This window comes from Rattus rattus, chromosome 18 (genome assembly GCF_011064425.1).
Source record: "Rattus rattus isolate New Zealand chromosome 18, Rrattus_CSIRO_v1, whole genome shotgun sequence".
NCBI lineage: Eukaryota > Metazoa > Chordata > Mammalia > Rodentia > Muridae > Rattus > Rattus rattus.
Window position 1 is genome coordinate 33028315 of NC_046171.1, and position 12333 is coordinate 33040647.

At 40.6% G+C, this 12333-nt stretch overlaps 1 protein-coding gene across 1 annotated transcript in view; it reads right to left on the reverse strand.

The window, feature by feature from the left end:
* Tbc1d32 (TBC1 domain family member 32) overlaps positions 1-6773 on the reverse strand; it is a 207532-nt gene extending 200759 nt beyond the window's left edge. Inside the window, exons 1-2 of the mRNA XM_032888330.1 lie at positions 6506-6773; positions 3420-3581 (exon numbers count right to left, since the gene is read on the reverse strand). Of these exons, the coding sequence (XP_032744221.1) occupies positions 3420-3581; positions 6506-6660 (317 nt within the window). The 5' untranslated portion in view covers positions 6661-6773. The remainder of the gene's footprint in view (positions 1-3419; positions 3582-6505) is intronic.
* Between the last annotated feature and the right edge of the window lie 5560 nt (positions 6774-12333).

Sequence of the window (12333 nt, forward strand, 5' to 3'; positions counted from 1 at the left end):
TTCCATTAAAAAAACAAAAACAAAAAACAAAACAAAACAGAGTTTTGATCAGGTACACTGAGCTCCTGGGCTGAGGAAGTATTTTCTGAAGAACACACTCAATTCTGCCCTAAAAAAGTCAACTCCGAATGAAAAACTTTTAATTTATAATATACACATAAATTATACATATATAAAATATATAAATCATAAATATATAAAAATATATAAATTAAATATATATGATGCAAGAAAACTAGGCACAGAAATATAAAAAACACCAAATATAACAACATGCTGGTTGCTTCTGCATAATAAAACCTCTTTTGTCTTTGCACATTGTCTGAGTCTGGAGTCTTCCTTCAACAGTTTTTCAACCCTTACAAAAGTATATTGAACGTGAAAAGAGAAAAACCTACTTAGACTGCGGCTATGGCATAGAAGAATCACAGGGAAAAACTCAAGGGAATGATCAGAACCACATATGTACATATGTGTGGGTTCAAAGCAGATTAGCTAGTGATTGGGAATAGGAAAAACTGAATGAAACAAAGAGTGCAAGCTCTGAAGGAGAAATGCAGCAGAGACAGAAATGCTGAGGACAAATGAAGTCGGAGATGTTGGAAACAGAGAGCCTGGTAAGTCGAATACAGAGCTCTGCGCGAAGTCTCCAGAATCGGGCAGATCAAGGACAGGACAGAGTATCTGAGCTGGGACACTGAGTTGAGAAACTGCAGCAAGCAAACCAGGCAAAAAATGAGGTAACAGTGAGTCCAGTGAGAAGCACAAGGTGTGCACGACATTCTGAGAAGACCAAACTTGGAGACAATAGATACAAAATGAGAAGATTCCAGTCCCACATGTTCAGAAATGTTTCTTAGAGAGTTAAAACAGAAGATTCCACAGAATTACCAAAGGAGATGCCCATCCAGACAGACATAGGAGGCCCTCAGGATATCAAATAGACAAGACCAGAAGACAATACCATCATCATATTATAGCTCAAACATAAATATGCAGAACAAAGAAATGAAAGGACAACATAAACCCCATTTGTCTCCACTTAAAAGACCAGGCCTGATTTGAAAAGAAGGCCATAAGGCATCAGCTCCAGGGACAGACCATAAAATCCCCTCCCAAAGAACAGCCTGGGGATAACCACAAGAATGGGAACTATCTTCTCCCCACATGGGTCATCTGTGCTGGGCAGTCCTAGCTCATCTGGTAGTTGAACATTCATAATAGGAATGCAGACCACTGACCACCTGGCACAAGCCAATCAAAAGCAGACCCCTGTCACCTCCCCAGCACCCACCAATGAAATTTTAGAATACCTAACCCACACTGTAAATACTTAGAAGAACTAACATAGCCAATCAAAGTTATACTAATGTCATCGCTTAGCCCCTACCAATCACAGAAGAGATTACCAAATCATTCTAGAGAGTTCCCCTGGTTCCCTCTAAGAAGGCCTGCAGGCCTTGGTCCAAGGTGTTATTTTGGAGAATGGTTGACCACAGCATGCTGGTTGCTTCGGCAGAATAAAACCTCTTTGTCTTTGTACACAGTCTGTGTCTGGAGTCTTCCTTCAACAGTTTTTGGATCCTTACAAAAGTTTATTGAAAGTGACAAGAGAAAAGCACAAAATCACAAAGACAAGTCCATCAGAACAGTAGCAGATTGCTCAACTAAAAATCCAGAAGGGCTTGGACAGATATACTTTGAGTTCTCAAAGACAACCACCAACCCACAATCTACACCCAGCAAAGCTATTTGTCATAACTGACAGAAAAAAATAAAATTTTCCATGCTAAAAAAAAGCTAAAAAAAAAAAGCTATAAAGAAATTATGACCAATAAGACATTTCTCTAGAAAATACATAAAAGAACCCTTATAATTGAAGAAAGAGAAAAAAAAAAGACCATGCACTACACCACAGAATAAAGAACACTAGAATAATAGTTCTATAAGAATGATAGTGAACAGTAGAAAAAGGAGGGGAAAAAAACAACGCCATAAAAGGCAGAAATCAATATACACTTTCAATAATAACTCAAGTATTATTGGTCTCAATTCTCCAGTCACAAAATACAAAGCAGGAAACTGAATCAGAACTCACAAGCATACACTTGCTGCCTCTGAGAAACACATCTCACCACACAGGCAGACAATCAGCTTGGGTAAAGGAACGGAAAAAGGCGCGTCAAGCAAACAGACCTAGGACACAAGCAGATGCTGGACACAGCTCTAAATGCTGACAAAGCAGATACCAGAGGAAAACTAATGGAAAGATATCTAATGTCACTTCAGACTCATAAGGGAACAAACCACTAGAGGCCATTATAGCTTTAAAGATCCATTCCCAGAACCAAAATACATTTGTTTTCATGCAATAGATCCTCTTAGGTTTTCAATTGAAGATTGAGCCTGCACAACATTAATAGGTGACTTCAACATCCCACCCTCCGCATGGACGGACTTCTTAATAGCAACAATAAGGAAACCAGAAGTAGCAAAACTACCTTACATCATTGATCAAAGATGACACCGGATATCAAACGGGCTGGACAGGGATCTTCAAGGCATTTGACTCAAATGCTGCAAAGGATACATTCTTCTCAGCAGCCCGGTGTTTTTCAAAACAGATCACAGATTAGGGCACAAAGCAAGAGCCAACAACTACAGGAAAATGAAAACCATCTCTCATGTTCTACCTGATGACAGTAGAACGTGACCACAAATGAACAGCAATGAAAACCCCAGAACATACATTGACATTAGACAACATACCACGGAATGATGAACAGGATTTAACGAAGGTGGATAATGAAATTCTGTTACTTACATACAACGGAATTGTATTCATCTATAAAGAAAAATAAGGGGCTGGAGAGATGGCTCAGTGGTTAAGAGCACTGACTGCTCGTCCAGAGGTCCTGAGTTCAATTCCCAGCAACCACATGGTGGCTCACAACCATCTGTAATGGGATCCAATGCCCTCTTCTGGGGTGTCTGAAGACAGTAACAGTGACATATATAAAAAATAAATAAATCTTTAAAAAAAAGAAAAATAAAATTCACAGGAAAATGAAACTGGAAAATAATACATTAAGTGATGCAACTTAGACCCACCAAGAAAAATATCATGTGCTCCCACTCAAATGTGGATTCTAGATTTTAATTATTTTTGTCCAGACAGCATTTCTCTGTGCAGCTCTGGTTGTCCCGGAACCACCTCTGCAGATCAGACTGTCCTTGAACTCAGAGATTAGCCTGTCTCTACCTGCCGAATGCCACCACTGCCCAGCCCAGATCTTAATTTTTAGATCTATGATTTTGACTTGCAGTATCTGCAGAGATAGGAAGCTAGAGGAGCTCATGGAAGGGTAAGGAGTACATGCATTGTAAAATATGGCCGTAACTGTTATGGTCATACTCACTCTTTAGATTCCTGTGTTCTTTTGGTGACGTGCTGTACAACGGTGTCATAGCCAAACTCCTCTCCCTGATTCTGATCAGACGTGCATTTTTCCATCTCTTCTTCAATCATCGACCCCAACGTGTTACATATGTACTGTCTGAGGTATTTCACAAATTCATAGCTGAGACAGACATAGATATAAAATGTGGTAAATATCACACTCTTACTGATTAATCTGATCCAGGAAATCTGGCACACAAAGGCCTGTAACACGTTATGATGATTTTGCCTTGTCATTAAGAACATAATTGCTGGCAAGAACACCCCAGACCCTAACTCTACGCTGTTATTTACTTAGAACAAAGATGGAGGGGCAGAGTTTCCCTACGTAGCTCAAGCTGGACCCAAACTCAAAATCCTCCTGCATCAGCATCCTGAGTCCTAGGATTACAGATGTATACCATTATGCCAGCAAGTTCTGTATCTTAGACTGACCAGTCTTCTTAAGTAAAATACCTGAGCAACTGACTGTGATACAGGCCAGTCATGATACTGAATTAAATGTAGAATACAATTTACTGCATAGGTATTCTTGCAAAACACACACACACACACACACACACACACACACACACACACACACACAGAGTTACTTTAAAATAAAAAAAAGTTTAAATCTTTCCCTTCGGTGACACCAGAAACCATCTTTTAATATACTCTCGTGCAGCTGAAGGTAGAGCCCAGTGTTAAAGACAAAAAAGACAAAAAGAAATTGAAAATGTCCTCAAAGATTCACATCTGAATCTTGCAGCTTTTTGCTTATAAGGAAAGACACCTGGAAGCCCCCACATCTCTGAGGCAGTTCCAAATGCACAGCCAGAAGCCTCATTGCTTCCTCCACTAATGAAAACCTTCCCTTTACATAAGAAAGTACAGCTGAGCTGGGTAAAGACATGTGGGTTTCCACCGTTCCCTCGCCACTGTTATTTCCCAAGAGAATTCAGTGGTTGTTTTTAAGGATGAACTTGTGACTTTCTTGGAAAACTGACATAAAACTAAAGAAAACCAGAAACTAAATATCAAAATGCCCTGTGTGTGTGTGTGTGAGAGAGAGAGAGAGAGAGAGAGAGAGAGAGAGAGAGAGAAAGACCCTTCAGAGAGAGAGAGAGAGAGAGAGAGAGAGTATGTACTTTATATTCTCTCTCTTTTTCGCCTCCAAAGGCCTCAAGTATGTTCTGCCATATTCAAGGGAAGGAAGACAACATGGATCTGCAGCTTAGAGAGAGAAACAATGGAGGTTGTTGGAGGAAGGGACAGGCTATGCAATGGTACTGTCTATATCTACTTCTCTCTCAGTGACCACACTTCCACCCACTTTGGTTTATTATACCTGAAATTACATCACTCACTGACTCAATGGTCTCCGACAGCATCTACCTATGAAATTGCTAATATCCCAGAAACTCGGTATCCATATAAGCTTTTGATAATGTGAATGATAAAAGGGAGATATAATTGCAGATTTTACAAATATTAAGGTAAGAGAATGCTAAGGAAAATCTTCATGTAAATTAGTTTGAAAATCTACATAAAATTGAAAAAAAATCCCAAGATAAAATACTAAAACTACCAACTTACTATTTTTAAAGTGGGAGTATGCAAGGTGTAGAGGTTTGCACATTGTCATCCCGGCACCCCAGAGGCAGAGACAAGTGGGCACATCTCTTGTGAATTTGAGGCCAGCCTTGTCTACATAGCAAGTTTCAGGCCAATCAAAGCTACAAAATGAGAGCCTGTCATAAAACAAACAAATGGATATGTAATAAATCCACTCTTGTTTGAGAAGGTGCCAAATGTTCTATATTGTACTTCTAAAATATATAGTGAACCTTTGACCAAAAGAAAACAGAACAACAAAAGCATCCTGACTGCGAGTCTGTCTAAACGAGAGTATCACCCAATCATTGCGTTCAGCAACAATTTAATATGGAAATAAGTAAAAGCAAAGGAAACCATAAGTATAATCATAAATTTAAAAAAAAAAAAAAAACCAAGCTGGGCATGCTAATACACGCTCCCACTGCTTGGGATGCTGAAGTAAAATAGTCATTTCCAGGCTAGCCTGGGCAACCCAGCAAGCAGGGCTCAAAATTTACGACTATTAAATTAGAAACTCTACAGTGATTCTTTATACGTCTTTAAAAATCCCCTTGAGAACCTGAGGAAATTGTAAAGAACACCATAAAACTGCAAGTAAACATAACCTTTTACATGGAACCTTAAAGGAAATGAAGGGTCCCTTAATGTCCATTTCTAGAACAACTGAACTTCGGGATAGCCAAGTTAATAAAAGCAACAGAAAATGCCTCCTTTCAGGCATGAGGCTAGGGTTCCAACACCCAGCACCAGAATGACCAAGTCAATAAACAGACAAAAACAACATCACAAGAAAAATAGCTGTGAGACCAAACGAAAGGCAAACACTGGATTTTTAAAGGGCTACAACTATAATCGGACGCCTGGAGGTAGACCTTGAAGCTGAGAGGCTTAACTCATTATATGAGCAAACTCCAAAGAAACACTTTACGTATAAGGAGCATTTGCATTGTAAAAGGTCCTTCAGGTAGCACCCCACACTTCCTTTCTCCCTGCTCCTCCAAGATGGGCAACCTGCTTCCTTTCAGTGGGCACCTCCTTCACAGGCACCAAGACCTGATTCAGTAGGGAACGCCCTTGCCATGTTCAGTGGCTTCTGACAACAGGCAGAGAAGTAACAGACCAGAAAAAAAAGGACCTGGAGGGAGGGGGAGTCACTATTTTTAGGTAATGTGAAAGGAATTCCATAAGTGTCTTTAAAGAACGGAATACTTTACAATTAATGTTCTTAAGCTTCTGTGACAGAAAAGAACATACAGGCAGAAGAGGCTCTTGAGAAATCAGTTTGAAAAAGGATAAATTCAGCATTGGGACAAAGGAGAGGGGAAAACCACTGAACCGCCAATCAGCTCTTTTCGCAAAAATATCAAATATCGATATCCAAATCGTTTTTTCAGCTTTCCTGGACCCGTGGTTGGTTTGCTTAAAAACTTATAAACTCGATTTTACTTGTGAAAATTTTCGTCAGTCTCCTCCAGCCGCAAGAGGATCTCCTCTGCGCACTCCAAGGAGGGAGCTCCAGTGATTTTCTCCTTCACGCTCTGGAACAGCTGCCGGAGCATCGCCTGCAGCATCACTTCATCCTCGCCGGAGAAATGGGCCATGCTGGGCGGCAGTCAAATCTCTGCAACCTCCGCGGGGTCGCCACCAACATAGCGCACTGCGCACGCGCGACCCGGCCCACTCGCCGCCGACGCGCAGCGTCGTTCCCTAGGAAACCACAGCTAGCGCCTGGGGGCGGGGCAGCGGTTGAGTGGCGTCGTGCTGGAAGACTGGGCTCTGGGTTTGGAGTACAGGAACTGGTTGAGGCCGGCGTTGGCTGCTTGACGTTAGTCCGTACCAGCAGAACTGAGGCAGTCGCCAGCAGGAACTACAGACGCCTCAGGATCTGGGGGGCGGGCCTAACGGGAAACGGCCCGGCTGCGCCTGACGTCATCTCGCTGACGCGCCCATGGGAGGGGTGAATCCAGGAGGCGGGTGGCACTGATCCTAATCTTGACCTGCAGGAAGGAGGGAGGGGACAGAATGGTAAGAGGCAGCTAATAAAAGCAGGGCAAAGGAAGCCAAACTGAAGATCAACTGGAGATTGGGTGATATCGCAAAGTGGAATAACCGTGTTTATACAGCAACTATAACAACTGTTGCCTTCCTATAAGGATGGCACTGCAAAACAGAAAAGAAACTAACAATTAAGGGCAGGGCAGTTATGTATCTTGGTAAGGAAATGCCACATGACAGACTGGGAATAGCTCTTGAGCCCTCATCCCTAACTAAAAGAGCTATTAACAACTGGCTTCTGCGACGTGGAGAGTCACTGGTCTTTAAGGAAGTGGCCATGCTCCAGAGGATGGCCCTATGTCCATGAGGGTGTATATAGGCAGAAAAAGTCAATTAAGTATTTTGTTTCGGGAGTTTGGGTTGGTGGTTAAGAGCACTGGGTGCTTTTCCAGAGGACACAGGTTCAATTCTATTCCACTGATCTCTCTACCTGTCTCTGTACCAATACCATACAGTTTTTATGACTAATTGCACTGTAATACTGCTTGAGGTCAGGGATTGAACTTCCCCTAGAAATTCTTTTATTGTTGGGGATAGTTTTCGCTCTCCTGAGGTTTTTGTTGTCCCAAAGGATTTTGCAAATTGCTCTTTCTCTCTCTATAAAGAATTGAGTTGGAATTTTGATGGGGATTGCATTGAATCTATAAGATTGTTTTTGGCAAAATGGCTATTTTTACTATATTAATCCTGCCAATCCATGAGCATGGGAGATCTTTCCATCTTCTAAGATCTTCTTCAATTTCTTTCTTCAAAGACTTGAAGTTCTTGTCATACAGATTTTTTACTTGCTTTGGTTAAAGTCACACCAAAATATTTTATATTATTTGGGACTATTGTGAAGGGTGTAATTCCCCAAATTTCTTTCTCAACCTATTTATCCTTTGAGTAGAGGAAGGCTACTGATTTGTTTGAGTTAATTTTATACCCAGACACTTTGCTGAAGTTGTTTATCAGGATTAGTAGTTCTCTGGTGGAACTTTTAGGGTCACTTAAGTATAGTAATATATATTGTGCAGATAGTGATATTTTGACTTCTTCCCTTCCAATTTCTATCCCTTTGACCTACTTTCATTGTCTGATTGCTCTGCCTAAGACGTCGAATACTATATTGAATAAGTAGGGAGAGAGTGGGCAGCCTTGTCTAGTCCCTGATTCTAGTGTGAATGCTTAAAGTTTCGCTCCATTTACTTTGATGTTAGCTACTGGTTTGCTGTATATGGCTTTTACTTTGTTTAGGTATGGGCCTTGAATACCTATTCTTCCAGGACTTTTATCATGAAGGGGTGTTGAATTTGGTCAAATGCTTTCTCAGCATCTAATGAAATGATCATGTGGTTTTTTTCTTTGACTTTGTTTATATAGTGGATTACGTTGATGGATTTCCATATATTGAACCATCCCTGCATACCTGGGATGAAGCCTACTTGATCATGATGGATGATCATTTTGATATGTTCTTGGACTCAGTTTGCAATGATTTTACTGAGTATTTTTGCATCAATATTCATAAGGGAAATTGGTCTGAAGTTCTCTTTCTTTGTTGGGTCTTTCTGTGATTTAGTATAAAAGTAAAAGTGGCTTCATAGAATGAACTTGGTAGGGCTCCATTAGTTTCTATTTTGTGAAATAGTTTGGACAGTATTGGTATGAGGTCTTCTATGGAGGTCTGCTAGAATTCTGCACTAGACCCATCTGGACCTGGGCTCTTTTGGTTAGGAGACTTCTATTTATTTAAGAGTTATGGGGTTCTTTAGATGGTTTGTGTGTTCCAGATTGAACTTTGGTACCTGATATCTTTCTGGAAATTGTTCATTCCAGATTTTCCAGTTTTGTTGAATATAGGCTTTTGTAGTAGGGTTTGATGATTTTTTGAATTTCCTCTGATTCTGTTGTTATGTCTCCCTTTTCATTTCTGATTTTGTTAATTTGGACACACTCTCTATGGCCTCTGGTTAGTCTGGCTAAGGGTTTATCTATCTTGTTGATTTTCTCAAACAACCAGCTCCTGGTTTTGTTGATTCTTTGTATAGTCCTTTCTGTTTCTACTTGATTGATTTCAGCCCTGAGTTTGATTATTTCCTGCCTTCTACTCCTCTTGGGTGTATTTGTTTCTTTTTGTTCTTGAGCTTTTAGGTGTGCTGTCAAGTTGCTGATCTATGCTCTCTCCTGTTTCTTTCTGCAGGCACTCAGAGCTATGAGTTTTCCTCTTAGCACTGCTTTCATTGTGTCCCATAAGTTTGGGTATGTTGTACCTTCATTTTCATTAAATTTTAAGAAGTCTTTAATTTCTTCCTTTATTTCTTCCTTGACCAAGTTGTCATTGAGTAGAGCATTGTTCAACTTCCATGTATTTGTGGACTTTCTGTTCTTATTGTTATTGAAGAACAGCCTTAGTCCATAGTGATCTGAAAGATGCATGGGATTATTTCTATCTTCCTATATCTGTTGAGTCCTGTTTTGTGGCTGATTATATGGTCAATTTTGGAGAAGCTACCATAAGGTTCTGAGAAGAAAGTATATCCTTTTGTTTTAGGATGGAATGTTCTATAAATATCTGTTAAATCCATTTGGTTCATAACTTCTGTTAATTTCTTTATATCTATGTTAAATTTCTGTTTCCATTATCTGCCCATTGATGAGAGTGGGGTGTTAGAATATCCTACTATTATTGTGTGAGATGCAGTGTGTGATTTGAGCTTTAATAAGGGTTTCTTTTATGAACATAGGTGCCCTTGCATTTGGGGCATAGATATTTAGGATTGAGAGTTCATCTTGGTGAATTTTTCTTTTGATGAATATGAAGTATTCATATCCTTCATATCCTTCCTTATCTTTTTTGATGACTTTTGGTTGAAAGTCAATTTTACTCGATATTAGAATGACAACTCCTTGTTTCTTCAAACCATTTGTTTAGAAAGTTGTTTTCCAGCTTTTTACTCTGAGGTAGTGTCTGTCTTTGTCTCTTAGGTATGTTTCCTGTATGCAGCAAAATGCTAGGTCCTCTTTATGTATCGAGTCTGTTAATCTATGTCTTTTTATTGGGGAATTGAGTCCGTTAATGTTGAGATATATTAAGGAGTAGTGATTGTTGTTTTCTGTTATTTTTGTTGTTAGAGGTGGATTATTTTTTAGTGTCTCTCTTATTTTGGATTCATTGCAAGGAGATTACTTTCCTGCTTTTTGTACAGCATAGTTTCTCTCCTTGTGTTGGAGTTTTCCATCTATTATCCTTTCTAGGGTTGGATTTGTAGAAATATATTGTGTAAATTTGGTTTCGTCATGGAACATCTTGGTTTCTCCATCTATGTTAATTGACAGTTTTGCTGGACATAGTATCCTGGGCTGGCATTTGCGTTCTTTTAGGATCTATATGACATCTGTCCAGCATCTTCTGGCTTTCATAGCCTCTGGTGAGAAGTCTGGTGTAATTCTTATAGGTCTGCCTTTATATGTCACTTGACCTTTTTCCCTTACTGCTTTTAATATTCTTTCTTTGTTTTGTGCATTTGGAGTTTTGAGTATTATGTGATGGGATGAAATTCTCTTCTGGTCCATTCTATTTGGAGTTCTGTAGGCTTCTTGGATGTTTATAAGCGTCTCTTTCTTTAGGTTAGGGAAGTTTTCTTCTATAATTTTGTTGAAAATATTTACTGGGCCTTTACGTTAGGAGTCTTCACTCTCTTCTATACCTATTAACCTTCGGTTTGATCTTCTCATTATGTCCTGGATTTCTTGGTTGTTTTGGGCTAGGAGCTTTTTGTGTTTTACATTATCTTTAATGGTCGTGTTGATGTTTTCTATGGTATCTTCCGCCCCTGAGATTTGCTCTTCTATCTCTTGTATTCTGTTGGTGATGCTTGCATCTGTGATTCCTGATCTCGTCCTTAGGTTTTCTATATCCAGGGTTGTCTCCCGTTGTGCTTTCTTTATTGTTTCTATTTCCGTTTTTAAATCCTGGATGGTTTTGTTCAATTCCTTCACCTATTTGGTTGTGTTTTTCTGTAATTCTTTCAGGGATTTTTGTGCTTCCTCTTTAAGAGCTTCTAATTGTTTACTTGTGTTGTCCTGCATTTCTTTAAGGGAGTTCTTTATGTCCTTCTTAAAGTCCTCCATCATCATGATAAAATGTGATTTTAAATCTAAATCTTGCTTTTCCAATGTGTTTGGATATCCAGTATTTTCTTTGGTGGGAGAACTGGGCTCTGATGATGCCAAGTCGTCTTGGTTTCTGTTGCTTAGGTTCCTGCACTTGCCTCCTGCCATTGGGTTGTCTCTGGTGTTAGCTTGTCTTGCTGTTTCTGACAGTGGCTTGACGCTCCTGTTAGCCTCTCTGTAAGCACTCCTGTCGAACTGTTTTCCTGTTTTCATTCAACCGTTTCTGGGAATAGGTGCTCTGCTCTCAGGTGTGTAGGCATTCCTGATGACTGTATTTCAGCTCTTGTCACAGGCAGAAATCAGTTGGTTCCTGCCCCTGAGTGCTCTTAGGTCCTTGTACCCAGGGGGCCCAGCTGGCACTCTGCGATTCCCTCTTGGGTCAGAAATGTGGGCAGAGGATAATCACTGATTTCTCAGGAGTGTTTACACTTCTGAGTGTCTAGCTCTCTCCCCCACGGGATTTGGGTACAGGGAGCTGTTTGACCAGTTCAGTTCAGTTCAGTTCTGGGCACTGACCAGAACTGAAGGTACCGGTAGCTGACTGTTCCTATATTCCTGTGTCAAAAGGCACTGTGCAGTTTCCTCTTGGACCAGGGATATGGGCAGAGGTGGGCAGAAGTGGCAGTCTGTCCAGCGGTCTCAGGATGGTCTGCACTTCTGGGTGTTCAGCTCTCTTCCCCATGGGATTTGGGTGCAGGGAGCTGTGGGATGGGATCAGTTCAGTTCTGGGCACAGCCAAAAAAGTGGAAGTGCCCTGTCCCAGAGGACCTCTGCCTCTGTGTGTCCTGAGTCCACGAGGCAGATCACTTGGAGCAGAAAAGTTAGTCTTACCTCTGCTCTCGGGTGTGTAGGCGCTCCTAGTGACTGACTTTCAGTTCTCAGCACAGGGAGGATTCAGAGGGGTCCTGCCCCTGACTGCTCTTAAGTCCCCATGCCTAGGGCACCTTAACTAGCTTTCTTATTTAGCCTGGGACCACCTGCCTAGGAATGTCATCCATCAATGTAATCAACTATATAAACAAACTTAAAGAAAAAAAAAACACATGATCATCTCATTAGACGCT